The sequence below is a fragment of the Dipodomys spectabilis genome, unplaced genomic scaffold, assembly GCF_019054845.1.
Source record: "Dipodomys spectabilis isolate Male_0828 unplaced genomic scaffold, ASM1905484v1 ptg000175l, whole genome shotgun sequence".
Taxonomy (NCBI): Eukaryota; Metazoa; Chordata; class Mammalia; order Rodentia; family Heteromyidae; genus Dipodomys; species Dipodomys spectabilis.
The window spans coordinates 13,047,342-13,072,879 of NW_024870852.1; the positions used below are offsets into that span (position 1 = coordinate 13,047,342).

The window sequence follows — 25,538 nt, forward strand, 5'->3', positions numbered from 1 at the left end:
TGAAAGTGTTGGGGCAGATTTGAGAGGCTGAGTTTGGAGGACCCTATCTCAAAAAACAACAAAACACAGCCGGGCAACAGTGGCTCAAGTCTGTAATCCTACTCAGGAGGCTGAGATCCGAGGACTGCTATTGAAAGCCAGCCCAGGCAGGAAAGTCAGTGAGACTCATCTCCAATTAACTACCAGAAAATTGGAAGTGGCGCTGTGGCTCACCTGGTAGAGCTGAAGAAGAGCTCAGGGACAGCGCCTAGGCCCAGAGTTCAAGCCCTATGACTGACAAAAAAAAAGAACAAAACGGGTTTGGGGATTTGGCTCTGGGGGAAAAAAACAAAAAAACTAGGAGCGGCTGTAAGGGAGTCCGCTGGAGACATTATTAGCAACATTATTATAAGTAACCCAATAGCTCACTGAACCCAGGCCCAAGCTCATCCTATCCATGGGAAAGTCAATCTGGAGACAGGTTGGAGAAAGGCTGTATTCAGTGACCAATGAATGGAGAAGAGAGTTGTACTCACAAAGCTTTTCCACTCCAGGGGTTTCAGATATAGGCTAGGAATAAGTGAGAGAAGCTAATAAAGGGGAGGGATACTTCTGCATTTTCTGGGACTATATGGATGTTCCACTTCTTTAGTTGTTTTCCTGTCTTTAGCTATGAAGGGGAGTGGGGGGGACTAGTCAAGGATAGGTTAACCTTGTAGTGTTGGACAACCATTTCTCCAATGTTCAACAAGATACAGAGTAGAACCTAGCTCAAAATTTAAGGGAACAAAGCACAATATGAAGACAAGTGATGCTGCTAAGCCTTTTCATCCTGTCCTGAGTCATTCATTAGACAGCTACACACCAAAGAGAAAGTTAGTGTCATCAACAAGTGACCTCAGGTTCCTGAAAAGAAACCTAGACAAATGTTACTATAGCCCATAGACCAGAGGTGTTACCTGCAGCAAAGCTAATGGAAAACCAAAATTAGTCATCTTTAGCAGCTAGTGAAACTAAGGAAGCTATGTTTTCCTTCAGTAACACTTCTGAATAAATCCTACCTCAGAATAGAGAATTGGCAAAAGGGCTAGGAATGTGGATTAGTGATAGAGGGCTTGCCTTGCATGCATGAAGCCCTACGTTCAATTCCTCAGTACCACATACACAGAAAACGCTGAAATGGCACTATGGCTCAAGTGCTAGCCTTAAGCAAAAAGAAGCTCAGGGACACTGTCTGGGCCCTGAGTTTAAGCCCCAGGACTGGCAAAAAAAAAAAAAAAAGGGGGGGGGGGCGGGTGGAGAGGGGACAAAAAAAGAAGTTGATCAATCTAGAAGAATAAATGAGATGACAAGACCTGTCCTAAATGTAAGGAACAGGGGCTGGGAAGGTGGCTCAGTGGTAGAGCGCTTGCCTTGCATGCGCGAGGCCCTAGGTTCGATTCCTCAGCACACATAAGCAAAAAGAAAAAAGCCGGACGTGGCACTGTGGCTCAAGTGGTAGAGCGCTAGCCTTGAGCTGAAGAGCTGAGGGACAGCGCCCAGGCCCAGAGTTCAGGTCACACTACCGTACCCAAAAATAAAAAAAATTAAAAAAAATAAGGAACAGTAGTAAAAACGTTTCACATTATGCCAATGGCTCACACTTCTGTAATCCTAGCTACTCTGGAGGGTTGAGATCTGAGGATCTCGGTTCAAGGCCAGCCCAGGAAGGAAAGTCCCGGAGACTCTTATCTCCAATTAACCACCAAAAAAACCGGCTGAAGTAGTATTGTGTAAGCCTTGAGCTGAAGAGCTCAGGGGCAGTGCCCAGGCCCAGAATTCAAGCCCCTACAACCGACAAAAAAACTGGCCCCAACAAAAGCCTTTTGGGAAGCCTGTGCCCAAAGGGCAGGTAGGACAAGTTGGTAGTGATATTAGAATAGATATGTAGTTAAGTTAGCATTCAATAGAGCCAATTATTTTGCCTGCTGGATCCCCACAACTACAGTACTCAGGAAAACGAGTTTAGATGCTAGCTGCTAAGCAATACAGGTGGCATGGAATTCAGATTCCTGGAATCTTCATGACACAGCCTACTAAAAACCCAAGCGGGTCCTTTGAATCTAGGTTCAGAAAATTCTTTGCAGATGTAAAGGGCTGGCCCAGGTGTAACCGACACTGAAAGATCAACACAACAGCTTACGATGGTCTTATTACATAATTCTTGGGTTCTCAATTTATCAATTCGGTTTTAAGAAATTTAAGGACGAACGATAGAAACACATCAGACAACAGCAATTGTCAAACCTTTTCATTAACTGTCAAACTTTTTCATTAACACCAAGTGGAGAGGGGTGGAGTGCCAGATTCCACCTCCGACCCCGTCAATGGCACCAGTCCTGGAAACGAGACGCTCGCTCCTCCCGGTTCAGCCGGTGAGGCGCACGTCGGGGCGGCGCCGGAGCCGCCGGGCCCGGGCCAACTCGGGCACGATGGCCATGAGCTGCTCCTGCACCAGCATCTCCACTATCTGCTCCTTCGTGCGGATGTCGGGCCGCAGCCACTGGCGGGAGAGCTCCCGCAGCTGCCGGAACGCCTCCCGCGGGCCCGCCGCATCCTGGTAGCGGAACTGCCGGAAACGCTGACGGAACGTCTCGGGGCCAGGCCGGGAACCGCCAGGGCGTGGCGGGGAACGAGCCCCGCCGTCGGCCTGAGGCGCAGGAGCCGCAGGAGCCGCAGGGCTGGGCCCACGGCGGGGCTCCCGGGCCGCCACTGCCTCCGCCACCGCGGGCTTCTCCTCCGCGGCTGCGGCGCCGGGGCTGGAGAGCGCCGGGGCAGGCGGGGAGGAGCCCGCCGAATTCAGCTCAGGGTCTGGGCTCGGGCCGGGCCCCTCCGCCGGCAGTGGCGAGGTCGCCGCGGGGTCCTCCGGGGCCGCCATGACTCCTCTCGACGTCACTATTCGGCCACTGTGGAGTCAGCACCGCGTCTGCACGGGAGTAGGGCGATGAAAGAATGTTTCCCGATAGGGAACCGAGTCGGCGCGACCCTCGTCTGGGGACGGACGTAGGACTCAACCGACAGTTCGCAGGCTGCTTACCTGTGAGCGGCGAGGCTCCAACGGAGGCCGGAAGTGGGTGTCTGCGCTCCGGTCAATATGATTGTACGGCCACGGAAGCTTCCGGAAGTGGAGTTTCGGTTTCCGGAAGTGGAGCCTCAGAGAGTTGGTCGGCTGCCAGTGGTGGAGGTTGCAACCTTCCGGGAGGAGCTGTCCAGTAGCGACGAGCAGTTGAACTGGTTCAGTGATGTCGACTCCGATGAGGACTGGGATGTGCCGGAGGTGCCGATGGAGCCGTTGGAAGTGTTCAAACATAGAAAGGTAGACGTCTGGGTTGGAGGAAACGGGCGCCCACCAGGAATGCCGGCTGCTCGGTGTGGGGTGAGGGGTGAGGGGTCGGGCCGCCGAGGACTCGTCCGGGGTCGCCAGATGAGCGGGGCCGGACAGCACCGGGTCTCCGGAGGACGGCCCGGCTCACAATGACCCTCTCATCTGGTCCAATAAGGAGAGCAACAGTAGCACCCATCTTATTTTGAAGAGGACAAAATGTATCCGTGTAAACCCTAACAATTGACAGCCGCCAAGTAGATGCTCGTGAGCGCCAGGCCCCGATTTTGTGTGTCTTCTGAAACTTTGTGGAGTGTGAACTCAGGACCTGGGCGCTGTCCCTCGGCTCTTCAGCTCAAGGCTAGTGCCCCACCACTTGAGCCACAGCACCACTTCCTCTACCTTTTCGGATGTAGTATATATACTCCATAGACTTTCAGGTAAGTTGCATATATTCCTGGATCTATCCAGAGATCCCAGATTAATGTCCTATTCTTCCACATTTTGCAGGAGACATCAAGAGGCAAAATGAAGTTTTGGAGGAACATCAGAACTTTAGTAAGTGACTGAGAACAGAAATCTTTTTACTTCTATTCCAATACTTTTTTTTTTTTTTTAAATCTGTGGTGGGGCTTGAACTTTGGACCTGGGCACTGTCCCTCAGCTCTTCAACTCAAGGCTAGCACTCTACCACTTGAGCCACAGTGCCACTTCTGTTTTTCTGGTGGTTTACTGGAGATGAGTCTCATGGACTTTCCTGCCCAGGCTGACATTGAACCATGATTCTCAGATCTCAGCCTCCTGAGTAGCTAGAATTACAGGCATAGCCACCGGTGCCCTGCCCCATGAACCTTTTTCAATTTGTTTTTTTAATTTGGAAAGAGTACCCAGTGTGTCTCTTGGTACTCTTGATCCTGTTTTCCCCAGTACACATCCTGCATAAATATAGTACAGTATCAAAACCTGGAAATTGTTGGATACTGGTAGCTCACACCTGTAATCCTAGCTACTCAAGAGGCTGAGACCTGAGGATTGCAGTTCAGAGCCATCCTGGACAAGAAAGGTCCATGAAACTCTTACTTCCAATTAACCATAAAAAGCTGGAAGTGGAGCTGTGGCTCAGTGAGAGTGCTAGCCTTGAGCTAAAGAATCAAGGACATTGTCCAGGCCTGGAATTTAAGTCCTGTTACCAGAACACACACACACAAACTCTGGAACTGATATAGGTACAATCCATAGCATTCTCCAGTTTTACATGCTAGCATTTTGTTTACATATGCATGTATATATCCATATAATTTTATGTAGATTTGTGCAACTATTATGTTAATCAGTATCTAGAACTATTTGGTCACCACAAATACCCTTTGTGCTTTTTGGGGGGGAGCGGGGGGGGGGGGGGGTCAGTCATGGGGCTTGAACTCATGTCCTAAGTGTTGTCCCTGAGTTCTTTTGCTCAAGGCTAGCCCTCTATCACTTTGAACACCAGCACCACTTCCAGTTTTCTGGTGGTTAGTTGGAGATGAGTTTCACAGACTTTCCTGCTCTGGCTAGCTTTTAATCCTGATCCTCAGCTATCAGCCTCTTGAGTAGCTAGTTATAGGTGTGAGCCACCAGCGCCTTTCCCTTATTTTTATTGCTGGTAGTTGTTCTCTTACTGTTGAGGGTGTTTATTGCTTTTGTTATTGTTTTCTTTATCCTCTTGCCTAGACTAGCCTTGAACCACAATCTTCAGATCTCAGCCTCCTGAGTGGTATGAACTACCAGCACCCAGCTTTTTGCATACATTTTTTGGACATTTTTAATAAAATATACATAGCATAAAAACGATTTGAAAGTATACAGTTCAGTGGCATTAAGTACATTCACCTTGTGGTATCACCATCCTCACTCTCCATCTCCATAACTTTCTTACTGTCCTACAATGAAACTCTGCCTGTTAAACCTAACTCTCCATTCATCTTCCTACTAGTCCCTATGACCACTATGTCCCTCTTATAAGTGGAATAATAAAATTTGTCCTTTTGTATCTGTCTTATTTCACTTAGAATAATGTCTTTAAGTTTTATCATGTTGTACCATTATCAGAATTTTATGCTCTTTTAACAGTAATATTTATATGTATGCATGTATATTTACATATATTCCATGCTTCTTAATTTTGCAGATTAAGCTAGCAAGTGTTCAAAATGTGAAGGAGCTGACCAAAGTAAAAAAACCTAGTATGTCATTCCATTTTAATTATCCATTAACATGTAGTGGTTATTTTTGCACATTCCTACCTTTTGGCTATTGTAGATAATATTGCTAACAATATTAGTGTATAGATACCTGTTTGAATCTCTGCTTTTATTTATTTATTTTTTATTAATTTTTTGGGGGGGTCCGGTCATGGGGCCTGAACTCTGGGCCTGGGCGCTATCCCTCAGCTCTTCAGCTCAAGGTTAGCGCTCTACCACTTGAGCCACAGCGCCACTTCCGGCTTTTTTCTTTTTGCTTATGTGGTGCTGAGGAATCGAACCCAGGGCCTCAGGCATGCAAGGCAAGTGCTTTACCACTGAGCCACCTTCCCAGCCCCAATGAATCTCTGTTTTTAATTGCGTCAGATCTCTATCCAGAAGTGGAATTGCTGGATCATATAGTAATTCTATAACTTCCTTTTCTATTTTTTAAAATATTTTTTATTATTATAAAGGTGATGTATGGAGGGGTTATGGTTTCTTAAGTCAGGTAATGTTGGCTTGAACTCAGGGCCTAGGAGCTATCCCTGAGCTCTTTTGCTCAAGACTAGCACTCTACCACTTGAGCCACAGCACCACTTTTGGTTTTCTGGTGGTTAATTAGAGATGAGTTTCATGGATTTTCCTGCCCAGGCTGGCTTTCAACCACAATCCTCATAACAGCCTCCTGAGTAGTTAGGATTATAGGCATAAGCCACCAGTACCCAGCATGAATACATTTTATTTGGATAATGTCACCCCTTCCTTCACTCTCTCCCAGTTTTTCCCTCCTGTCCCACCCAAAAGTTGTATAGTTCATTTTTTTTTTTTTTTTTTGTCGGTCATGGGCTTGAACTCTGGGCTTGGGTGCGCTGTCCCTGGGCTCAAGGCAAGTGCTCTACCGCTTGAGCCACAGCGCCACTTCTGGTTTTCTAGAGGTTTATTGGAGATAAGAGTCTCACGGACTTTCCTGCCGGGGCTGGCTTTGAACCCTGATCCTCAGATCTCAGCCTCCTGAGTAGCTAGGATTACAGGCGTGAGCTACCAGCGCCCAGCTTGGTAGTTCATTTTCAACAGTGTATAGTGAGTACCCCTGCTGCATTTGTTCATCCTTTCTCCCTCTATTTCTGTTCCCTCCTGATCTTCCCTGGGCACTGTCACTGAGGTTTTTTGCTTGAGGATAGCACTTGACCACTTGAGCCACAGCTCTACTTCTGGCTTTTTGATGATTAGAGATAAGATTCTCATATATTTTCCTTTTTTTTTTTTTTTTTTTGGGTCCGGTCGTGGGGCCTGAACTCTGGGCCTGGGCGCTATCCCTCAGCTCTTCAGCTCAAGGCTAGCGCTCTACCACTTGAGCCACAGCACCACTTCCGGCTTTTTTCTTTTTGCTTATGTGGTGCTGAGGAATCGAACCCAGGGCCTCATGCATGCAAGGCAAGAGCTCTACCACTGAGCCACCTTCCCAGCCCCTCTCATATATTTTCCTGTCTGGGCTGGCTCTGAACCATGATCCTCAGATCTCAGCCTAAGAAGTATCTAGGATTGCAGGTGTGAACAAGCAGCACCTGACTAGTAGTAGTAGTAGTAGTAGTAGTAGTGGATTTTGAACTCTACTAGGCCTCCAGCCTAGTAGGCAAGTGGTATATTGCTTAAGTCACATCTTCAGCCTGAATTTTTAAATATAAAGTATTAAATAGATGCTTTTGCTGGACATGATGATGAACATGTGTAAATCCCAGTACTTAAGAAACTGAGGCAGGAGGATTTTGAGGTTAGCCTAGGTACATATCTACACCCTGAGGTCACAGAGTTCTAAGCCTCACCAAGCTAAGATGTTCAATATCCTTAGTTGTAGCTAGAAGCTTTATGCTTTCTTTATGAGGGCCCCATGACTTCAGTAGTCATTTAGCAACTTTGAACCTGAGTTCTCATGCATGGATTTGGTGTTTGTGAAGATTAATTGAGATGATGTAAATGAATATTCAGTAAATTGGGCTTTCAATTCTAACCAAAAAAGACTCTTTGTCCATCATTTTCTTCCATGACATCAGTATGTTCTGAGAAAGAGATTCAGTGTCTTTTCCTTCCTCTAGTCTATGACATCAGGACATTCTGAGAATGAGGTTTTCTGAGATTGAGGCTTCCAATGACTTGGGAGGATAAGAGGTATAGAAAGGAGTTCTCACTTGATGTCGAACCTTTTTTTCCTCCTTGTATAATTGCATTATTGGAGGAAGATTTGTTTTTCTCTCCTTGAAAGGCAAAAGGGCTAATTGCTCCATTTGCCAACTCAGGAACTATGAGGAAATATCTAGTGTCTCATGCCTGGCAGCTCCTAAAGAAGGAACAGGTAAGCAGAGTCAAAGTCTCTGGGGAGGAATTTCTGAGCAGAAGAATTTCTAAGGAAGAAAGAGGAAGGTTTAAGAGGGACCTTGGGTGAGTAATGGCCATGCAGTGCCTTTTGTAGTCCATGACACAAAGGAAGGACAACCAGATGAGGCTCAGAGGACTAAATTCTGACATCTGCCAAGTTACTCTCTGGACACTGTGCTATACTCTAGCCCCTATATTTTCTTTAGAAATTTCCTTTTCCTTTTTCTTTTTGTGCGTCGTGGGGTTTGAACTCTAGGCTTGGACGCTGTCCCTGCACTCTTCAGCTCAAGGTGAGTGCTCTGTCTCTTGAGCCACAGCGTCCAACTCCTGTTTTCTGGTTGTTTATTGGAGATAAGAGTCTCAGGGACTTTCCTGCCCAGGCTGGCTTTGAACTGAAATCCTCAGATCTCAGCCTCCTAAGTAGCTAGGATTACAGGCGTGAGCCACCAGTGCAGAGCTGCTGCTGCTGCTCCTGCTCCTCCCCTTCCTCCTCCCCCCCTCCTCTTCCTCCTTCTTCTCCTCTTCCTCCTCCTCCTCCTCCTCCTCCTCCTCCTCCTCCTCTTCCTCCTCCTCCTCCTCCTCCTTCTTCTTCTTCTTTTTCTCCTCTTCCTCCTCTTCCTTCTTCTTCTTCTCCTCCTCCTCCTCCTCTTCCTCCTCCTCTTTCTTCTTCTTTCTTCTTCTTCTTCCCTCCTCCTTCACCCCTGTGGAAATGGAATAGATTTGAGCCTGTTTGGGCCTCAAACTCAATTTTTTTTTTGTTAGTTTGTCTTGGTACTAGGGCTGAACTCAAGGCCTGGACTCTGTCCCTGAGCTTTTATGCCCAAGGCTAGTGCTCTCTACCACTTGAGCCATAGCTCCACTTTTGGTTTCTTTGGTGTTTAATTGGATCTAAGAGTCTCATGGACTTTTCTGCCTGAACTGACTTCAAACCACAATCTCTCAGGCATGTAGTAGTAGCTAGGATTACAGGTGTGAGCCACCAGTGGCTGGCTAACTTTTCTACCTTTAAAGGTAACCACATTCCTTGGTTTGTAACTCTTTGACATTGGAGAACCTCAAACATCAGTGTTGCATCTGTCTGACCATTCTTCTCTCAAAGTTCAGGACCTTTGTTATCATTCCTACATTGTCTGCAATTACTTGAACCATTTATTTATTTATTTATTTATAGCAGAAGTTAAGGACTTAACATTTAGCTAGTCCTGTGCTAGGGAATAGTTAACTGTGACTGCTGGGAATGTCCCAGTTTGTTGTAGCTGCCAAATTTTTTGGCATAAATACTCTGAGTCTCAAGCTATCAGTATAAATTCAGTAGGTTTTCAAATTTTTCTGTGAAGACTGAGAAGGTAGCCAAATGGTCAAGCCTCACATGTGTCGCCATGGTCTTAACCTCCAGACAGCAGAACTAAAAACAAAAACAAAGGGAGGAATGAGAGGGAAAGAGGGAACAGCTTACACTAAGCAAAAGAAAAGAAATGTAAACTTTACCTGATGTGGAACAAATAATTGTATTGTCAAAGCTCATAGAATTCACAGATTTTATGGACCATGATAAAGACAATTTGCCTTGTGGAGGTTAAAATGTGTTTGTGACTTTAAGTATCACTATTCCACAATACTGTGAAATATGTGAAATTTATGTAATCGCCTGATCTCAATTTTTAAAAAAAAAAAGAAAAAGTGAGAGAAGGGATGGGTTAGGAGTGATGGGTGAGAATGTTTTCAGACACCTTGTATTGATATACTGTTTTGTAGAATGGGAACTTCTTTGTACAACTACTGAAAGATAAAAATGAGTTAAAAAAAAAAGACAGCAGGGCATTGGTGGCTCACGCCTGTAATCCTAGCTATTCAAGAGGCTAAGATCTGAGGATCACAGTTCAAAGAAATCCTGGGAAGGAAAGTCCGTGAAACATCTCCAATAAACCACCAGAAAACAGGAAGTGGCTCAAGTGGTAGAGCACTTGCCTTGAGCTGAAGAGCTGAGGGACAGTGCCCAGGCCCAGAGTTCAAGCCCCATGACCAAAAAAAAAAGGCAAAAATTCTACAGTTTCCTGAGAATGTAACCATTGCTCCAGTATAACACTGAATTTAATCCTGTTAAAGTTCACCTTGTTCAGAACTGAGCAGCCTTCTGCTGCCTGTTGGCAAATAGATGCTTTCCATTGATCTTCTTTGCTTATTTCATAGGGACTGTACCAGCTTGCCATGGATATCATAACGATGATCCGAGTGTGTAAAATGTTTCGTCAGGGCCTCAAAGGATTCCGGGAATATCAAATCATTGAGGCTGCTCACAGAACGCACCCTATCTTCTCCTTCTGGGATGTAAGCATCCGGGCTTAGCAGGATTATTAAGATTTAAGGTAGTCTAATAAATAGCATCCCACTTCTTAGCTTATGCTAAGAGAGAGACGAGAAAGGGTAAAACAGGTGGGAACTCCACCTGTCACCTTTATTAGTCAAGCAAAAGAGTTACCTAATATGGAACCCCAATATTATCCCTTTTTGCAGCAGTGGATGAAGCCTGTTTCCAGTGTCTTGTGTATCCAGGATTATAGCATGAACCACCATTCCTGATTTAGGACTTTCTTTCTTTCTTTCTTTCTTTCTTTCTTTCTTTCTTTCTTTCTTTCTTTCTTTCTTTCTTTCTTTCTTTCTTTCTTTCTTTTTCTTTCTTTCTTTCTTTCTTTCTTTCTTTCTTTCTTTCTTTCTTTCTTTCGCCAGTCCTGGCGCTTGAACTCAGGGCCTGGGAACGGTCCCTGAGCTGCTTTTGCTCAAGGCTAGCATTCTACCACTTGAGCCACAGCACCACTTCCAGCTTTTCCTGTGTATGTGGTACTAAGGAATCAAACTCAGAGCTTCATGCATGCTAGGCAAGCACTCTACCACTAAGATACATTCCCAGCCCAGATTTAAGCTTATTTTAAGATGATATTCTGGTCAAACTGAACATGAGATCGGGAAGAGATGGAGTGGAGAAATTATAACTTGAAAGATTCAAGTTTGTGCTCAGGAAAAACATTCTATTATCAAGGTGGCATGCAAAAGAGACTGAGTGGTCCTGGGGAGGGGAGGGAGTCAGATGACTGGTTTCCAGGAGGCTGGAGTTGGTATAATTTGGAAGCTGATAACCTAGTGTAAAGCTTGGTGTGAGGAAATGTGAAGCCAGAGCCAACCACATTGCCCAGCTACATGGCCACACACCAGAAACCTTTCAAGGACAGCACAGGGTCAAGTGGAGTAAGCTACTACAGTCTGAGTGTTTCTGAGCATTGCCTCTTCATAAGCTTTTTTTTTTTTTTTTTGGTCGGTCGTGGGGCTTGAACTCTGGGCTTGGGTGCTGTCCCTGCACTCTTAAGCTCAACGCAAGCGCTCTACCGCTTGAGCTCCACTTACGGTTTTCTAGTGGTTTATTGGAGATAAGAGTCTCATAGACTTTCCTGCCCATGCTGGCTTTGAACCGTGATCCTCAGATCTCAGCCTCCTGAGTAGCTAAGATTACAGGCCTGAGCCATCGGCACCCAGCTTTCATAAGTTTTTCTGAAAAGCACCACATGGATTCACAAATGATAAGTAAGGAGTGGGGAGAAAGCAGGGACTGGGTGGACTCCAAGGAACGGTTTGAGGTATGCTCAGAGAGGAGAATGGTTTCCCTGGTTTTGTCTAGGGTGCGTAGGTTTGTCTTTTTACTTTTCCCTTTTCCCATTCCTTCATCTTCTCTTTCCCTATCCTCTGTTCATCTATCAGAAGATAGGGTTGGATTACTTCATCTCTGAGATTGCTTAGACAAAGCTTTCAGTTCAGATTCCCAGTGGTCCTTGGAAAAGTCTTTTGCCTACCCTACATCCAGTGTGAGTCCAGGGGCTTGATGAAACTTGCTTTGTCCCAATGACTGAAAAGAGTAAGAAAGGAGCTTTGCCATGCTTGTCTTGCTATGGACACTTAACAATACTTGTCTTTATTTGTTCCTTTTTATCTCTCCTTTTTTTCCCTCTATATTTTCCTGTTAGTTGTTGCTTTTCCCTCTTCCTTTTTTTCTCCAACTGGCTGATTTCTCTGTACCCTCCATTCCCTTTCCCTACCTCCATGTTTCTCTGTCTTCACAATTCTGTTGTTGATGCTCAGCCCACATATAGGAATGAGTTGGGGTTTCAGCCGAGGTGGACATGATAGGGCCAGTAGATAAGAAGTTTCCCATGGCTCTCTGCCTGCCATAGTGAGACCCGAGTTCACAGATTTAAGATACGGAATTCTTATAGCCAGTCTTACTGATTCTCCCTCGTGTCCTGTTTTTTCTTTCAGAAAAAGAAGCAAGGCCGAATCACATTTGATACCCTGGACTTCATTGCAGAAGAGGTAGGCATAGCTCTAGTTTATGTGGGGAGGAAGAAGCACTGTGTTGGGCGTCAGGAGAGCTAATTTTGGCCCAGATTCTGCTAGTGACCCATTCTGTCACCTTGAACTAGCTATTTAGTTTCTTCATCTCTAGAGTGGCTGATCTCAGTGATCCTGTCTAATCCTGGCATGCCAAGACTGTGAGCATCCTGAACCAGTTGTCACTTTATAACTGAGGGGAACCAGAGTGGGAGAATTCCTGGGTTTGGACCTGTGGGAAAATAGCAACAAACAGAATGGAATATGAGAGGAACAGAAGGAATAGAAAGTAGCCAGGTGGTGAGAAAGGCATTAGACTGTGTGTGCATTCTGGTTCTGTCCTTGAACTCTGAGAAAAATGCTGGGCAGACTTGTCCCACACCTGAATGTTGGATGTACTTTTAGCTTTCCCATTCTAATGAGGAATGCCTTTATATCTGTGTGAGGTTTGGGGCCATGTGACTTGTTCTCTGAATTTCAAGCATCCTTTTTTTTTTTTTTTTTTTTTGGGTCCAGTCGTGGCCTGAACTCTGGGCCTGGGCACTGTTCCTCAGCTCTTCAGCTCAAGGCTAACACTCAACCACTTGAGCCACAGCGCCACATCCGGCTTTTTTTTTTTCTGCTTATGTGGTACTTAGGAATCGAACCCAGGGCCTCATGCATGCAAGGCAAGCGCTCTACCACTGAGCCACCTTCTCAGCCCTCAAGCATCTTTATCATCTTCCTCATACCCATTGAATTATGGAATATTAAATTTTAGAATCAAAATTTAAATTCAAAGAAATTTATCTATTTACAGGAAAAGCTGTTGTTCTAACTAGTACAGACCTGACTTGACCCCAGTCTGGAAGTAGGTATGTTTTTTTTTTCTCTCAGGGAAGAGGAGAGAACAACTTTTACTGGTACCTGAACCACCAGTGCCATCTCTTACCATACCTCTTGTCCCCTTGGAGATAGGGCACAGGTATATTCCCTGCTTCTTCTGGGCACTTGTTCTCATGTCCCCTCATGGATGAAGTGTAATCAGATAAGTTATTTCAACTATTCTGTACCTTCAGTTCTTCAGGCCTGCCAATGCTTGACATTGGGCATAGAAAGTTACTCATGTTTTACCCTTCATACAAGAGAAACCAAGGAACCGGGCGCTGGTGACTCACGCCTGTAATTCTAGCTACTCAGGAGGCTGAGATCTGAGGATCGCAGTTCAAAGCCAGCCTAGGCAGGAAAGTCCGTGAGACTCTTAGCTCCAATAAACGACCAAAAAACTGGAAGTGGCACTGAGGCTCAAGTGGTAGAGCACTTGCCTTGAGCTGAAGAGCTGAGGGACAGTGCCCAGGCCCAAAATTCAAGCCCCATGACTGACAAAAAAGGGGGAAAAAAAAGTCTATGATCACGGTGTTCATGTGTTGAGGAGACAATTGAGTCCTGGAGCTTAAGGAGCCCTGTACTGTTGGCAAGAGGTAGGAGAGGCCTTGATATGTAGCAGATCTACTCATAAACCTGCCTGAATCTCTTAATCTCCCAGTGATACTTGAGCTGCAGAGGATGCAATTAAAAGGGCATGCAAGATGCCTAGCTCTGTCCTTGGCATACAGTGAGCCCTCAGTATGTACTATTACATGGAACAGGAGAATATATTAGCAGGAATGTGGGGAATTGCCAGCGATAGCCTTGTGTGTCATTCATTGTCTTTCTCCCCAGGGTCACTTCCCTCCAAGGGCCATTCAGATTACACAGAAAAAGCCTTCCTGGAGGACAGAGCAGGAGATCCAGTCCCTCTGCAACCTCCTTCAGGTTATGGATAGTTACCGGAACTATGATGAGCCCCTACAGATGCTTCTTGCCAAAGTCACACGCTTTGAACGGTCAGTGAGAGACCGTAGGGTAGGAGGAGCCCAGCTGAGTAGGGGTGGCAGGTCCTTCCCATACCTCTGAAGATACCAGCCATAAAATCTATCAGTTTACCTGAGTGATCACTGTTACCCTGGTAGCTTAGTTAATCTCAGTCATCTATTACTGAGACTGTAATTCTAGCTACTCAGGAGGCTGAGCTCTGAGGATCACAGTTTGAAGCCAGCCCAGGCAGGACAATCTGTGAGGCTATTATCTCCAATTAACCACAGAAATAAAAAAGAGAAAAAAAAAATGGAGCTGTGATTCAAATAGTAGAGTGCCAGCTTGGGAAAAATAATATTCAGGAGCCAGGCACTGGTGGCTCTTGTCTGTAATCTTAGCTACTCAAGAGGCTGAGATCTGAGGATCGCGGCTCAAAACTAGCCTGGGCAGAAAAGTCTGTAACAGTCTTATCTCCAATAAACTACTCAGAAAAAGCCAGAAGTGGTGCTGTAGCTCAAATGGTGAGCATATAGCATTAGCCTTGAGCACAAAGAGGCTTAGGGACAGTGCCCAGGCCCTGAGTTCAAGTCCCAGGACCAGCAAAAAAAAAAAAAAGGTACATTGAAATGAAGAGGACTGGCAGTAACCCCTGAAAGGATCTATTCCTATTTCCTCACTTTTCAGTTGGGGAAACTGGGGTCAAGGTAGGGAAAGAATCATTGTATCACCCAGTGTCTTGGTCTATAATCTCCTACTAATAATAGTACCATAGACTATGAAGTTGTAGAGACTAATTTCATCAGGGCCTGGTGGTTCATACTTGTAATCTTACCTTTTCAGGAGACAAATTAGAAGTTCAAGATTCTAGTCCAACCCTGGCAAAAAGTTAGCAGAAAGGCTGGGCGTTGGTGGCCCACACCTGTATCCTAGCTTCTCAGGAGGCTGAGATCTGAGGATCTCAGTTCAAAGCCAGCCCGGGCAGGAAAGTCCCTGAGACTCTTATCTCCAATAAACCACCAGAAAACTGGAAGTGATGTAGTGGCTGAAGTGGTAGAGCATTAACCTTGAGCTGAAGATCTGAGGGATAGTACCCAGGCCCGGAGTTCAAGCCCCACAATGGACAAAAAAAAAAAAAAAAGTTAGCAGAACTATTATTTCAGTAAAAGCTGGGCATGGTGGCTTGTGCCTGTGGTCCCAGCAACATATGGGAGGTTATAAGTAGGTAGGTAGGATGGATCTTGGTCTAACCAATGCATGCCTGGACCAAAGCATGAGACCCTACCTAAAAAATAACTAAGGCTATGGGCTGGCATTGTCTTTTCCCAGGTTTGGTCGAAGGCGTGTGATCGTCAAGAAAGGACAGAGGGGTAACAGCTTTTATTTCATCTACCTGGGCACAGTAGCAGTGACTGATGATGAGGATGGCAGCAGTGCCTTCCTAGACCCCCACCCGACATTGCTGCACAAAGGCTCCTGTTTTGGGGTAAGCCTAAGGGAAGAGATTTGCCTCTGGGTTGGCATGGGGGTGGGGAGGTCACGGGCTCTTGCTCCAACCTGTTGAACAAGGCTCTATCTTGCTTTATCAAATGCTAAATAAGTTGGGTCACGTAATGTCCAAGGCAGATCTTTTCCCACTTTATCCATTCAGAGAGGCGGTAACTTGGAAGCACAACCCCTCCAGCTTTCTCTCCTCTGGCATGTTCTGGCCTGTTCTCTTTTTCAATAGACACTACAGATATAAGGACTATGAACAGGTTGTACAGCTCATACTTGCCTTTGTCCCTGTCTATCCAACAGGAAATGGGCCTTCTGAGTACAGCAGTAAGGAGGGCCACAGTGGTCTGCATGGAGGAAACGGAGTTCCTGGTTGTTGACCGTGAAGACTTCCTTGCTAATCAGCTGGATGAGGAAGTTCAAAAGGAATCTCACTATCGGTTTAGCTTTTTTAGGTAATTTCATTAAACATCTTTTTCCACTCTGTGTGTGTGTGCACACACCAGTACTGGGGCTTGAACTCAGGGCTTTCACTTAAGGCTGGTACTCTGCTTGATCCACTGCTTCACTTTCTTTAGTGGGGTTTTAATTGTTTTGGTCTGTGGACCCACATTAAGGCCTAATTCAAATGCATGGCTGCAAATTCTAATAGACTTTGCAGTGGTATAACTTTGCATAAGTCACTTCATTTCCCTAAGCTTTAGCCATCTGCTGTGTAAGATGAGAGTAATGATACTTCTCGTCCAATGTCATGGTAAAGATGGAGTGGGATGATCTTGGGAAAGTGTGGTCCAGTGCATGGTACATAGCAGGTATTCTTCCTGTGAGGTGACCCTGTTTTTTTCTTTTCCTGTCTCCAGATCCTTGTCCTCATAGACCCTGTTCTATTTTGACATTTGAACTGGACTTAGCGTCTTTGAGGCCTGAATCACCTTATATTAACCTGAGCTAATTCAGTCAGCCTGAGTCAGTTGGGTTTTGAGCCCATAAAGGTTGGAGCTGAGAAAAGTCTAAGATGATTATTAGTAGCCCCACAAGCCCTCACAAGCACATGACAGATTGCTGGTACACAAGATGAGAGGAGGGGACAGTCACCGCAGAGTGGGTCTTCAACCACAGGGAACAACAGGCAAAAAATTTCCTTCCTCGGGCTAGGAAGGTGGCTCAGTGGTAGAGTGCTTGCCTTGCATGCATGAGGCCCTGGGTTCAATTCCTCAGCACCACATAAGCAAAAAGAAAAGAAGCTGGAAGTGGCGCTGTGGCTCAAGTGGTAGAGCGCTAGCCTTGAGCTAAAGAGCTGAGGGACAGTACCCAGGCCCAGAGTTCAGGCCCCACAACCGGACCCAAAAAAAAAAAAAAAGTTCCTGAGCCAGCTACCAGGGCCTGTATTCCCAGCTACTCGGAAGTCTGAGATCTGAGGATCATGGTTCGGAGACAGCCCGGACAAGAAAGTTTCCACTAAACTACCAAAAAAGCCAGAAGTAGAGCTGTATGGCTTAAGTGGTAGAATACTAGACTTGAGCAAAAGAAGCTCAGGGACGGAGCCCTGAGTTCAAGCCCTAGGACACACACACTATGCCCCTGGGTGAGGGCATAGTGAGAAAAGCAGTGAGCTGGGTCACCCTTAGGACACCTGATCAGCAGCAAAGAGGGGCACTTGCCTGGAAGAAGTCCTTGAGGAGGGGATGTACAAGGCTGGCTCAGGCGAGGTGAGGCGACTGAGTGGGTAGTATGAAATCTTCCATCTAGCAACTATATCAAGAGTTTAAAAATGCTAAGGTCTGGATGCCTTATAGTATGGAGAGTGATGACTTCTAACAGGCTTTTCCTCCTCAGGAAGTTAGATCTATTTAATTCTTGGCCTGATGAGAAACTCTGGAAGCTTGTCCCTATGGGGAAGGTAGAGAAGTTTGCTTATGGGCAGCTGATCACAAAAGACTTTGCAGACTCATCCTTCCTCATTTTTATATGCAAGGTAAGAAGTTTGGTGGGCAAAATGAAGTTGGAAAGAATGGGCCTAACATAACATCCTGTAGCCTGGAACACAGGTTGAGCCTGATCTGCAATACATACGCTTCACTTCCTTTTCTGACCTTCCACATCCTAGCTGTATAAAGCAATGTCACATTGGCTGGCTGGCCTCAGACGTTGTTGGGAACTTTGAGATGTAGAGTAGTCCTCCATTATTGGAAAGGATGCATTTCAAGACATGCAGTGATAGCTGAAACTGTGGATAGTACCTAATCCTCTATGCACTTTTTTCCCTACATGCATATATAACTATGGTAAAGTTTAACTTTTAAATTAGACATTGTAAAAGATTAACAATAAGAAAGCATAGTATAAAACAATTACAATAATATACCTTAATAATAGTTATGTGGATGTGGTCTTTAAAAGTCTTACAGTGCTATACTCACTTTATGATGTAAAATAATCCTTAAAGGAAGCAGTTTAAGACTTCTCTCTGGCATATTTGAGTTGCCAGCATTACTTGGTGGTCTTATGCTTTGAGGCTATTACTAAATAAATAAAGGTTACTTAATACAAACACTATCATACCAAGACAGACTGTGTGATAACTGAGACAGCTACTAAGTGACTAGCAGGCAGGTAGCATTTGTAGCATGAATAATACTGAACAAAGGGGTCATTTATATTTCAGGCAGAACAGACTAGGACAAGATTTTAATCATGCTATCAGAATGATGTACAGTTTGAAACTTATAAGTTGCAAGTTATAAGTTCTGGAATTTTCCATTTAATGTTTTTGTTAAGCAATGAATAACTGAAGCCACATTAGTCATGCTTCACCTGGTATTTAATTTCAGTCTCATAATAGCCCCGAGGAAGTTAGTATAGTCATTATTCCCACTTTACAGAAGAGGAAACTGAAGCACAGGAAGGTTAAGTGGCTAAGGTCACATAGTTGAGACAAGAGGCAAAGTTCAGCTCAGGTCTGTCTGGCTCCAGAGCTCTTCTCAGGAGTTGGGATTTGAGTTGCCCTGGCAGTTCCTTACATCATAAGCCACCACAGATATTTGCTGAGTTTTTGCAAAGGTCATGCCGTATTAGTACAGGATACAGAAGAATACAAAAATGGAATAGACTGATTAGATATATAGACAGAAAGATAGGCAGGCAGATAGAATGGAGTATAGAGAATTTTAAATTTTGGTAAGCATGAAAATGTCTTGGATAATTTGTTGTGGGTTTTTTTTGTTGTTGTTGTTATGGGGCTTGAACTCAGCACCTAGGCTCTGTCCCTGAGCTTTTTTTGCTCAAGTCTTAATGCTCTACCACTTTGAGCCACAACTCCAATTCCAGATTTTTGGTGGTTAATTGGAGATGAGTTTCATGGAATTTCCTGCCTCAGCTGGCTTCCTTCTCAGATCTCAGCCTCCAGAGTAGCTAGGATTATAGGATTACAGGCATGAGCCACTGGTGCTGTGCTTGAGTTTTTTGTTTTTTGTTTTTTTTGTCAGTAGTATGGCTTGAACTCTGGGCCTGGGTGCTCTTCCCTCAGCTCTTCAGCTCAAGGCTAGCACTCTACCACTTGAGTCACAGTGCCCACTTCCCGCTTTTTCTGTTTATGTGGTGCTGAGGAATTGAACCCAGGGCCTCATGCATGCAAAGGCAAGCACTCTACCACTGAGCCACCTTCCCAGCCCCAAAAGTTTACCGTTTTAAAAATCACTCAGGAGCTGGCGCCAGTGGCTCACGCCTGTAATCCTAGTACTCAGGAGGCTGAGATCTAAGGATCTCAAGGTTCAAAGCCAGCCTGAACAGGAAAGTCTGTGAGATTCTTATCTCCAATAAACCACTCAGAAAACCAGAAGTAGTGCTGTGGCTCCAGCGGAAGTGGTGCTGTGGCTCAGGTGGTAGAGCACTAGCCTTAAGCTGAAGAGCTGAGAGACAGCGCCCAGGCCCAGAGTTCAAGCTCCAGAACCGATACAAAAAAAAAAAAAACAAAAAACAAAAAAACACTCAAGGGCTGGGAAAGGTGGTTCAGTGATTGAGTGCTTGCCTTGCACGCGTGAGGCCCTGGGTTCCGTTCCTCAGCACCACATAAACAGAAAAAGCCAGAAATGGGCACTGTGGCTCAAGTGGTAGAGCGCTAGCCTTGCACTGAACTGCTGAGGACAGCGCCCAGGCCCAGAGTTCAGGTTTCACGACCCATAAAAAATAAAAAGGTAAATTTCTGTCTCATGCTAGGCAATGATTTATTGTTTCAGAACCTTTATTAGAGTGAGTGCTGCAGGGACTTTAATGCAGGAGAGCTTGGATTTCATGGTGAGAAAAGCAAGAGATCATATTGTTAGACTCGAACTCGAGACCCCCAAGCGACCCCCAGAGACCATGACCAATGCAAACAGCAAGAGTCGTTTATTTGCAAGCTTGAGCTTGGACTCAACAATCGTCACCGACGCAGCAGGTCAAAGTTGTGAGCCCCGACCCCTTGTCCAGCAGGGTTTTTATTGAGTATGTAGCAGGGAAGGATGTCAAGCTTTTTGGTTAAGGGTATGATCATTTCCAGTAAGGACATGAACTTTCTAGCTTAGCAGTTACGGGATAGGTTAAATCATACATCATTGGATGGATAAGTGGGGCTAATCACAGGAATGCTGAATTATATCTTATCCTAAATGTTTTCTCTACAGAGTTGGGGGAGAGACTGCCCAAATTCCTGCACTGGTCAGGGCAGCCTGACCCCTTAATAATGCTTACTGTTATCTTGCCTTGGTGCAGGATCTAACACTTACTTTCCAGTAACAGATGACAAATGATTTAGTTTTGTCTGAAATTACTGCTTAACTTTTTTTTGTGTGTGTGTGTGTATATCCGGTCGTGGGGCCTGAACTCTGGGCCTGGGCGCTGTCCCTCAGCTCTTCAGCTCAAGGCTAGCGTTCTACCGCTTGAGCCACAGCAACACTTCTGGCTTTTTTCTTTTTTTTTTTTTTTTGCTTATGTGGGGCTGAGGAATCGAACCCAGGGCCTCAGGCATGCAAGGCAAGTGCTCTACCACTGAGCCACCTTCCCAGCCCCTGCTAAACTTATTTTTGGTCTCTCAATATCACCAGATAAATTGGGTTTGGCTCTTTAAAACTTTCACTAAAAGCCGGGCGCCAGTGGCTCACGCCTGTAATCCTAGCTACTCAGGAGGCTGAGATCTGAGGATCACAGTTCAAAGTCAGCCCAGGCAGGAAATTCGTGAGACTCTTATCTCCAATAAACCGCCAGAAAACTGGAAGTAGTGCTGTGGCTCAAGTGGTACAGTGCTTGCCTTGAGCTGAAGAGCACAGGGACAGTGCCCAAGCCCAGAGTTCAAGCCCCACGACCGACCAAAAAAAAAAAAAAAAAACTTACACTAAAATCTGATAGTTAATGTGAAGCTTTTATGTAACAATTATAATTTCTGGTTTAGAGAATTCACAGGAACTGGAAATTGCAGGCTACACTACACTACCCTCTCTTCCCCCCCTAACCCCCCTTTCATCTTCCACCCCTAGAATTGAGAAGCTCCTTCCCATTGCCTTCAGGGTTCTCTTTTGGGTAGGAGGTAATCTCTGCACTTCCAACACCTGTACTTTTAATGCCACTAGGGGGCAAAATCAACAGCTGGAGGCTAGGCATCCTTGGGATTGAGGGAAGTTGGGAAACACGATTTCTGCTGGCAATGCAAACATGATGAATACCCATGATGAATCCAGTCTAAGCAGCTTTCTCATTTGGGGACACACAATGAGACTCCACGGATACAGACACAAACAAGCATAAAGGAACTTTCTAAGTGGAAACTTCACATTTTTCTGGTACCTTTAGTTCTTGGGTGATGAATGTTACATAAAGCTCCAAGTGCAATGGCTGACATGTAATGAGGGCTTCTTAAATATCTGCTCCTGGAGCTGGGAAGGTGGCTCAGTGGCAGAGCGCTTGCCTTGCATGCATGAGGCCCTGGGTTCCATTCCTCAACACCACATAAGCAAAAAGAAAAAAGCCAGAAGTGGCACTGTGTCTCAAGTGGTAGAGCGCTAGCTTTTTTTTTTTTTTTTTTGGGTCCGGTCATGGGGCCTGAACTCTGGGCCTGGGCGCTATCCCTCAGCTCTTCAGCTCAAGGCTAGCACTCTACCACTTGAGCCACAGCGCCACTTCCGGCTTTTTTCTTTTTGCTTATGTGGTGCTGAGGAATCGAACCCAGGGCCTCAGGCATGCAAGGCAAGCACTCTACCACTGAGCCATCTTCCCAGCCTAGAGCGTTAGCTTTGAGCTGAAGAGCTGAGGGACAGCACGCAGGCCCAGATTCAAGCCCCACGACCGGACTCAAAATAAATAAATAAATAAATAAATATCTGCTCCCTTCTTCCTTGTCAAAAGGAATCTATCTTTAACTACAAAAATTCATAATGTTTCTCTTAGAGATCCTACTTAAAAGTAAGATTTTATAAAGATAGGAAATTTAAAAAGAGAAATTACCTCTCCTCTTTTCTTCTCTCTTCTTCTTTCTTCCTTTCTTCTTTTTCCCTTTCTTTTCTCCTTTTCCTTTTATTTCCCTCCTCCTTCCTTTTTTTCCTTCTTCTCTCCTTGCCTCTCTTGTCTCTCTCTTTTTCCCTCTTGCTCCATATATGCTGGGCAAGTGCTTCACTACTGAGCTCACAGCCATGACACATCTTTCTTGCCTGTCAAATTGTCAAAATAAAAGGACTATGAAGTCAGGTACTGATGGCTCACACCTGTAATCCTAGCAACTCAGAAGACTGAGATCTCAGGATCCCAGTTCAGAGCCAGCCTGAGCAGGAATTCTAAGATACTCATATCCAGTTAACTACCTGAAAATTAAAAGTGATGGCTCATAGTGCCCAGGCCCTAAATTTAAACCCCATGACCACCACCAACAACAACAAAAAAGACTATGAAAACATAGTGTCGGCAAAGATTTTCACATCGTAAAAAGTTCTGCCATGTACTGTTGTGGGAGTAAATAATGAGCCATTGGGTTTTTTTGTTTTGTTGTTGTTCATTGTGAGGCTTGAAATCTGGGCTTGGGAAACTCCCTCAGCTCTTCAGCTTAAGGCGAGCTCTCTGCCACTGGAACTACAGTGCCAATTCCTGTTTTCTGGTGGTTAATAGGAGTTTCACAGACTCCTGCCTGGGCTGGCTTTGAACTGTGATCATCAGGTCTCAGCCTCCTGAGTAGCTAGGATTATAGGTATGAGACCGGTGCCTGACAACATTTTAAAAGGGTTTTCCTTCAGCTCTTCAGCTAGAGGCAAACCTACTACTTAAGCCATAGTACCACTTCTATGAACCATTTTTTTTTTACATGTAGGCTTTTTTTTTTTTTTTTGCTTATGTGGTGCTGAGGAATCGAACCCAGGGCCTCAGGCATGCAAGGCAAGTGCTCTCCCACTGAGCTACCTTCCCAGCCACGAACCATTTTTTTTTTTTAATGCCAGTGCTGGAATTTAAACTCAGGGCCTTGAAATTTGTTCAGGACTGTTGCCCTACTACTTGAGCCTAGCTTCTTACTGGTTATTTGGAGATAAAAGTCTTGAGGAAATGTCTTTCCAGGTTGTTTCCAAACGTTAGTCCTCAGATCTTAGCCTCCTAAGTAGCTAAGATTATAAGTGTGAGCCGCAAGCATCTAGCTTGAGTTAACTTCTCTGGAGGGCAGTTTGACAAAATTTAAAACATGGATACCTTTAGGAAATATTCTCAAAGAGATAATTAGATGTGGATATTAAGCTAGGATAAACTATGTTGTAGTTATAAGCATTCTTCAAGTCTTAATAGAGTGACTAACCAAGATTTATTCCTTCATCACATTACTTGCCCAAAGCAGGTAACCAGAAAGACTTGCTGGGGCTGGGAAGGTGGCTCAGTGGTAGAGTGCTTGCCTTGCATGCATGAGACCCTAGGTTCAATTCCTCAGCACAACATAAGCAGAAAAAAAAAGGAGGTGGAGCTGTGGCTCAAGTGGTAGAGTGCTAGCCTTGTGCTTATGAGCTGAGGGACAGTACCCAGGCCCAGAGTTCAGGCCCCATGACCGACAAAACAAAAACAGAAAGACTTGCTTCTCATGGTTACTCAGGACCCAGGCCATTGAGATTCTCATGTTCTCTTCTCTCTTTTTCTCTCTCCTCTAAGAATTATGATATATACATATCATACCTGCTGTCTGTAACCACATGCAAGTGGCTAAATAGTAACTTATTTTTTCATGTAATAATCCATCTAGAACTAAGTATTACAAGTTTAGAACTGTTGTAGAAAGCCCGCCAAAACTCAGGCTTCCTCCTGGTTTTCCTTGCCCTATTATTCATCCTATCATCCTAGTATTCACAGTGTAGCTGCTACTTCTGTAGCCATCATGTCTAAAGGAAATAAAAGCAGCAAGGCAAAGGAGAAAAGATAGTAATGACTTTCCTGGGAGTTTTATCCAGCAGTCATACACTTTTTTTTTTAATCCCATTATAGAGCCTGAACGCAGGGCCTGGGCACTGTCCCTCAGCTCTTCAGCTCAAGGCTAGCGCTCTACCACTTGGGCCACAGAGCCACTTCCGGCTTTTTCTGCGTATGTGGTACTGAGGAATCAAACCCAGGGCCTCATGCATGCAAGGCATGCACTCTACCACTTAAGCCACCTTCCCAGCTCCTTACACTTACATTTCATTGAACAGAACTAGGTCATTGTCAGGGCTGGGAAGATGGCTCAGTGGTAGAGCACTTGCCTTGCATGCCTGAGGCCCTGGGTTCGATTCCTCAGCACCACATAAGCAAAAAGAAAAAAGCCGAAGTGGCGCTGTGGCTCAAGTGATAAATTGCTAGCCTTGAGCTGAAGAGCTGAGGGACAGCTCCCAGGCCCAGAGTTCAGGCCCCACGACCGGACCTAAAAAAAAAAACTAGGTCATTGTCACCCCATTGCAGGGAAGATGGTGAGGTTTTGTTTTAAAACTGGGGACTTTGTTTTCCTGAACAAAATTAAGAGTCATTTATATATTACTGACAAGTTAAGAACAGCTAAATAATAATATTTAATAAAGCTGGGCACCGGTTGCTCAAGAGGCTGAGATCTGATGATCATGGTTCAAAACCAGCCCGGGCAGGAAAATACATAAAACTCTTAACTCCAATAAACCACCACCAGAAATCCAGAAGTGGTGCTGTGGCTCAAGTGTTAGAGCACTTGCTTTGAGCTGAAGAGCTGGGGGACGGTGCCCAGGCCCAGAGTTCAAGCCCCATGACTGACAAAAAAAAACAAAAAACCTCAGAGAACAGCACCAAGGCCCTGAGTTCAAGCCTCAGGACTGACCAAACAAACAAAACCTATATTCTAATATCCAGAAATAATTAGTAGTAACATTAGAGAATGTTTTTTCTAGATTTTCTCTATATACATACAAATGGTACATGGTAAGTTTTTTTAAGTGAGTTATTCAGTAGGCTTGTAAACTTTTTGAACTAATATATTGAGAATATCTTTTTGCTCAAAGCTAGCTCTACCATTTGAGCTACAGCTCTACAGATTCTAGCTTCTTTTTGATAGTTTATTGGAGATAAGAGTCTTAAGGATTTGTCTGCCTGGGCTGGCTTTAAACTATGATTCTCAGATTGTAGCCTCCTGAGTAGCTAGGAATACAAGCATGAGCAGCAGGTACCCAGCGAATTAATGTAGTTTTAACTACATTAATGTAGTTAATTAATGTAGTTTTAATGTTGCTTTGAATAATTGTATAAATTTTAATTATAATTTTAAATTTATAGAAAAAATTATAAGAGCAATACAAAGAACTTCAGAATATTCATCCAAACCACCAGTTAATGTTTTGCCAATTTGCTTTCATGTTTTTCACTGCCTAAATTAAGAATTAAGTTTCATTCATTGTGCTCATCTATCC

The 25,538-nt window shown here is 44.8% G+C and overlaps 2 protein-coding genes across 7 annotated transcripts in view; one reads left to right on the forward strand and one right to left on the reverse strand.

The window, feature by feature from the left end:
- Positions 1-2,254: 2,254 nt before the first annotated feature.
- Scand1 (SCAN domain containing 1) lies at positions 2,255-3,140 on the reverse strand. The gene is made up of 2 exons (XM_042694801.1): positions 3,056-3,140; positions 2,255-2,944 (listed from the first exon to the last, which is right to left on the reverse strand). The coding sequence occupies exon 2, from the start codon at positions 2,894-2,896 to the stop codon at positions 2,387-2,389; it is 510 nt and encodes a 169-aa protein (XP_042550735.1). The 5' UTR covers positions 2,897-2,944; positions 3,056-3,140; the 3' UTR covers positions 2,255-2,386.
- Positions 3,113-25,538, forward strand: part of Cnbd2 (cyclic nucleotide binding domain containing 2) — a 41,592-nt gene continuing 19,166 nt past the window's right edge. For 3 of the 6 annotated variants that reach the window (XM_042694795.1, XM_042694800.1, XM_042694799.1), the window contains exons 1-8: positions 3,113-3,334; positions 3,851-3,898; positions 10,126-10,263; positions 12,241-12,294; positions 14,014-14,177; positions 15,475-15,631; positions 15,946-16,097; positions 17,479-17,617. In XM_042694795.1, the coding sequence (XP_042550729.1) occupies positions 3,113-3,334; positions 3,851-3,898; positions 10,126-10,263; positions 12,241-12,294; positions 14,014-14,177; positions 15,475-15,631; positions 15,946-16,097; positions 17,479-17,617 (1,074 nt within the window). Of the gene's footprint in view, positions 3,899-5,507; positions 5,563-10,125; positions 10,264-12,240; positions 12,295-14,013; positions 14,178-15,474; positions 15,632-15,945; positions 16,098-17,478; positions 17,618-25,538 lie in introns of all 6 variants that reach the window. The other 3 variants (XM_042694798.1, XM_042694797.1, XM_042694796.1) reach the window with 3 other exon arrangements.